This window comes from Salmo trutta, chromosome 8, assembly GCF_901001165.1.
Source record: "Salmo trutta chromosome 8, fSalTru1.1, whole genome shotgun sequence".
In the NCBI taxonomy this organism is placed as follows: Eukaryota; Metazoa; Chordata; class Actinopteri; order Salmoniformes; family Salmonidae; genus Salmo; species Salmo trutta.
This window is the reverse complement of record NC_042964.1, coordinates 15,736,787-15,742,786: the sequence shown is the minus strand read 5'-3', so window position 1 is coordinate 15,742,786 and position 6,000 is coordinate 15,736,787. Positions and strand designations below refer to the sequence as shown.

Genomic DNA, 6,000 nt, shown 5'->3' with positions numbered 1-6,000 from the left:
GTTGATAACTTTCTCTTTTTTTCTACAGACAACCTTGTTGTTCATTTTGTCACGAAATGCTTTGTGAACATTCACAACCAAACATGCAATATGACATTACAAAATTAGAAAATCAAATCTTGTTTGTTTCGATATGGGAGGATTTTAAGTTCTTGTTGTTCATTTTAAAGGAGAGCGAGGTTATTTTTTCTAATGGCCGACAGGATGGGTGGCATGGACAGGCGATGGAGAGAAAGGAGGGATGAGGGGATAGACAACGTCCTTCCTTGTCAGGACCAAGGATATCTACGGTTACATGGACTGTCTGGGGGATGTTGTCTGAAAGGATTTTCAAGGGGGATTTTAAAGTTTGAAATGAATAATTGTGTATGTATGCCCTCTACCAGTGGGGGACAAAAAAAGTTTCATTTAATACATAAGGAGAGTTGTGTTGCCTGTATGAAGTTGTTTTTAGACTAGGAAACCATTTAAAACAAGTGAATGTATAATTTATTGATTGCATAATAAGTGAAGCAGTTCCACGAAATGAGTCCCTTTTGCGTTTCTTTAATACTTTAATTAGAAATTGTGCACCAATATTGAATTTTTAAATCCTGTTATATTAAATGAAGTGCCCTTTAATATAGACCACATTCAATACATATGATGTTTAATATGAATAAAGACTCACTACTGAAGTGCCAAAATTCTGCATTTTGACACATCCCTCTGTGCACCCTGTAAATTCTAGGAAGATTTAACCCACTTAACCCCAAGTTATACCATCATTGTAAAGCCCTAGTTATTTTGTTGCTTTGACAAAGTCATTTCTGAAGATGATTATTTATTTCATGTGATTAGTGATTCATTTTAGGGAAGAAAAAAAAATAAATGTCCCTCATTTTAAGGTCCACCCTGTTACGTGAACTGAACTCTCGTTTTAATATGGTGAGACTACTCGATTTTAAGTTGTTAAAAAAATAAATAACTGAACATCTAATAATCAGATCATAGTGTGAAAGCAGGTTCTATACTTTTGCGCCATTTTCTGATGTTTTGAGGTGGAAAACCGAGTGGGTTGAGCATAACACGTCAACCCCGTTACCTATAGATAGAGAGGCTAGAAATGTTTTAACATTCTAAATGTTTAGTGAAACTTGCATTCAATTGCCCCCACCCTTCCCAATTGCACACTTGCTTCCATTCCCCGTCACAAAAGGGATTTATGGCTGATTTAAGATGTAATTGTCAACACTGTTACAGTCAACCCTGTTACTTTATTTGGCACTTAATAGCATTACTCTAGTCATTTTATTTAAACTCTTGACATGGGAAAACATGTCTTTTATTATGTTGAACTTGCTCTTCATGACAGAATGTAAAAATTGTGAAATAAAAAGTGGGTTTTTTCTCCACCAAGTCACTACCTAAAAGGGACTATTCATTCCAATGCTCTTTCTTGAAATGGATAAAAGGAAAGTTATTTTGTCTTTTCCCCTGGGACCTACAGTATGAATACTGATTCAATTATTTAAGGCCCTTAGTGAGATGCCACACACTGCAGTCTCAAAATATTTAGAGCCTTCCCCCTCACAGAACTAACGCTACAGATGAAGACTAATTTGACATTTTCTCACATTCCCAGTGAACGTGATTGATCTGCCGACCCCAAAAAGTTAATTAAAGCATCCTCCACACGAGCTAACATGCATCAGCATTAGATCATAGCCATCAACACACAAGCGCGCGCACACACACACGGCTCAGCGGTTGAGTAGTTGTGTCGATTCCAGACCTGTTTACTCATGACGGGGTCGTTTTGTGCAGCACGGCAGAGGCGGCGAGGGCCCGGGGCCCACTTATGAGCCAGTGTAATGACTCATTAATAAAGTGAATGGAGGCCAGAGTCCCTTTTTCAGCACGTTTCATTAACTCACCCACTTTGTAAACGCCAGTCAAACTGACACGCGGCGAGGGCCATAGCTCTTCACTGCTACCCGAGAGAGATCTAAGAGGGGATCCAGCCTCATGCATATCCATGGGGAGGAAGGAAGTGTCCCTTTAGTGGCGGCGAGCCGCGAGCGGTTATGAGACGAGCCTCACATCCCCTTGTAATTTTTCTCTAGGACTCGGCCATCAATCACATCTGCGACTTCATGAATACAGGATTGGAGGCGGACATTTTCTTTTTTGTCCTACTACTTTGAATGCATAACATGCAAAAACCAATAAAGCAAAGTAATAAGGAGAGAAGTCCCGAGTTTCAGAAACAATATATTTGATCGGGGGAAATGTTACTGCTTCATATGAATTGTCAAATGCAACAGCCTACACAGCATGGACCATATTTTATGTACAGTACAACACTGGCATGACATTCATTGTCCGATCCAATGGCTCTTCACTATAAGCATCTTGACATACAGTACATGTAGCTACAGCTTGCACAACATTATATGACGCATGTCATGTCATATTGGGTCATTACCATCATCACATAGCTGACCATGGTCCTGCAATCAAGCATTGGAAAAGTTAAAACATCTGGAAAGGGCAAAATGTTCAAGGGACAGTTCACCCAAATTTCAAAATGACATTGGTTTCCTTAGCCTATAAGAAGTCTATGGACAAGGTAAGACATCTATGCTGTGGTGTTATTTTGTTTTCTTTTTTTACATGGCCACTATAACTGCAGCAGTCTCCATACCCACTCACTTGAGAAAGTCAATCATTTGAAAAAAACATGGTCATGACAGATATTCAAGTAATAATCAAGGCAAATATTAATACAAAGAAATGAATGATTGCTTACCCACCTTACTTCATAGCTCATGTCAGGGTAAATTGATGGATGTTCACTCTCTTGTTCACCCACTTGTTATCCTCCATGTTCAGAGTAAATATTATACCAGCAGTGACACATTTCCATGTATTGTGTTCATGAAATAGCTATTTAAACAGAGCTCATACAACACCTTTTGGAGTAATAGCAATGTAAAACCCACAGAAAAACACAACCTTTGTGATAACTATGTGGTAAATCTTAATCAGTCATTTATTTGTTGGCAAACAAGTTTCACTGTTACAACAAATATTAGTTATGAGGTCATTCAACTTGGAAACCAATACAAAAATGAATAAATAAAAAGCCATAACCATACTCACAATAAAAATGAATCTGTGCTGCTAAATTCTTTACCTCCATTTTTCACTTTAATTTTGTAGTTTGAACTAATAAATAAATATTATTTTCCCTTGAGGAAGAAAAAAAATTACATTTCCAGTTGTTTTTCTCACTAGAAACGTTCACTCTTCAAAAAGTAAAATACGGCCTCTCTTTCTGTTTGCCTAGTGCCTATTGATATTCAATGTGTTCTTTCTCTCTAAGAATGCACCAGTCTCTTATAACTGATGCAGGCCAACTCTTGGCTAACTTTTCAGACACTTGTGATTGTGTTCCTTCTATGGTGTGTGAACCATCATTCTCTTTCTATCTACACAGTGAAGAAATAATCAAACTGTGAAATAAAAATGGCTTGGAAAACATTGGTGGTTACATTGCTAGAGAGAGTAAAATCATGTATGGTAAGTGTTTTGTTTTGTGATTTTTTGGGTGTTATTTCGTTTTGTTGCTTTGTTTGTCGTTTCTTGAAAAAAAATGCTCATACTGATGTCAAGACCAGCACAACAGAAAGGAAATGCTCCTAACCAACTACATTTACAGAGACAAAGGTTTGGGTGGAACAAAAATCATACTATTATGTGCAACGCTAGTATCTGTACATTTACATAGAAATATCTCATAATTCTGTTATTTGTTTTTTCTCTCCCTCTTTTTCGACAATTGTTATTGTTACAGCAAAAGAAAAAAAAACAACAAAACAAAAAATATGCTGTAAAGCACATGGGATTTAAAGAGGTCCTTCATGATATTGTTCAAAATCAGTTTAGTCGAACTTGCAGGAACACTTCAGCAAAAAATGTGCTGCAATATCACTAGAGAGGAAGAAAACCCCTTAAAAAGCCATTATGGATACAGAAGTATAATAAAATAGTCTTTCTTGATTTGTTCTGATTTGAACTCTACACATCTACTAGTAGCAGAACGTTTTTTGTGGCTGTTTGTAGTTCCTTTGGACTGTCAAAACGCATTTCAGAGCACGAAATCCCACCGTCCCGCGTGCTCATCTCCCCTCACACTAAGGGAAAAACATCAATCCACACAGGGTTCGGGCAGCTCAACCAAAAAAATAAAAAGTGAAATGCACATCAATAGACTTCTCCAACATCCAACCCAGACTAGATGTATTATCCACAAAACATAAAAGTTTCAATATTCTGTCTGCGGTCAGTACTGGGACTGGCATCAGTTTCGATTACAGTCTTCGGGACACAGAGTAAAAAAAAAGGCTACCATTGCCGACGATTGATCAGCACAAAGGGAACGCGTAGGGCAAAGTAGGGGGTCAGAAAAGAAGGGGAACCACGGCGAGTAGGGATTGGGGTGGATGGGTCAGGGGAGTTGGTTTTGTAGGCCTATAGGCTGGTGACCAGGTGCGAGGGCTCCTGGGGGGACTCTTCAGGGGACAGATCCTCCTTATTGGGGGGCACGATGAACCCATCACTGCTGCCCCTCCCTAGTTGGTAGTAGGAGTGCAGCTGGTTACGTGAGCCCAGGTTGGGCATGCTCTTGTAGTAGACATCGTCCTGGCTGGCCTCGGGGCTCTTGCCCCCTGCCGGGTGGCCCTCTCCGGCATCTTTATCGGCGAGGATGGTGGTAGTGGTGGTGGTGGTGCCGGTGTCTGTGGTATCCGGTAGGCCTGCCAGCACGGGCATGCTGGTGTAGAGGGAGTCCCTGGGATGGTGCAGGTGGTTGGGGTGGTGGCTGGGGGAAGTGGGCTCCACATCCAGGGTATGCTCGTTGGTGAGCAGGGGGAAGAAGCTCTCGCTGTTCTCCTGCGGGATCCGCCGGCGGGACGCGGACGAGGTGGTGGTGGCCGAGGAGAAGGCTGGGTGGTGGTGGTGGGGGAGCGGAGGCTGATGCGGTGGGCCCTGGTTGTGGAGGTGGTTGTGGTGGAGGTTGTCCACAGGTGGCAGCAAAGGGGGTCTCTGGGGCAGAAGGGGGGCGTTGGACTCTTCCCGAATCAACTCCAGGCCCAGACCTTCATCATGGAGGTGCGGAGGGAAGGAAGAATGCTCATCCAAGTCCAACGCCACATTCATCCCCCCCATTCCCATCCCCCCCAGGCCAACATCCTTGCCTCCATTGCTCATGTTGTTCACCAGCTTGTTCATGAGGTTGCGGTTTTGCTCGGCAGAGCGGTCGTGGTTGTTCAGGTAGGAGGGGATGTAGTTAGACGTCAACTCTTTCAGGATCTTCTTCTCCAGCGTAGTCTCCTTGTGGTTGTAGCCCCGGTCGATGATCTGGACGCAGTCGCTCATGTAGTCGGCGCTGGCGATGCTGTAGCCGTGGTTACCATTCAGTGGTAGAGTATCCATGACACTTGTATCCCGGGCATTGTTCAGGATTCCCTCTGGAGAGAATAGAGGGATAGAGGAGAGAAGCTCATATGAGAGGGATGGAAGTAGCGGTCGCTCATTAGAATGGCTAAATGTCATCCGCTTGGACGTGTTCACACACACATTAAGCCCGGCAAAACTCTGCTTTCTTTTAATGTGAGGTGCAACCTTCAGGGTGGCACACAGATTGTGCAATTTAGTTGAACCTTTTCACTTTCATTTTGTGTTGGGTATATAGGGTATGTCTACAAATGGCAGGATTGTCTAAATTTATTTAGCATAGTCTAATTCGATTTAATATAGTCAGTCGATTCTAGATATACTTACCTTTTTACACACACACACACAAAACACAAATTCAGAGTAAAATGATATAATCAAATCGTTCTTGTAATGCAATTACATTTCTGTCATAATTCTATATGTTTGGTTTGTGTTGTAGTTGGGAATAACTTTGTCCAAAGATGAGAACACTTATACATGTGTGACAGTCGACAACAT

The 6,000-nt window shown here is 41.7% G+C and overlaps 1 protein-coding gene across 8 annotated transcripts in view; it reads right to left on the bottom strand.

The window, feature by feature from the left end:
* Positions 1-3,008: 3,008 nt before the first annotated feature.
* LOC115198263 (adhesion G protein-coupled receptor L3) overlaps positions 3,009-6,000 on the bottom strand; it is a 304,863-nt gene continuing 301,871 nt past the window's right edge. For all 8 annotated transcript variants that reach the window (XM_029760110.1, XM_029760112.1, XM_029760113.1 and 5 more), the window contains one exon: positions 3,009-5,513. In XM_029760110.1, the coding sequence (XP_029615970.1) occupies positions 4,516-5,513 (998 nt within the window). In that variant the 3' untranslated portion in view covers positions 3,009-4,515. The remainder of the gene's footprint in view (positions 5,514-6,000) is intronic.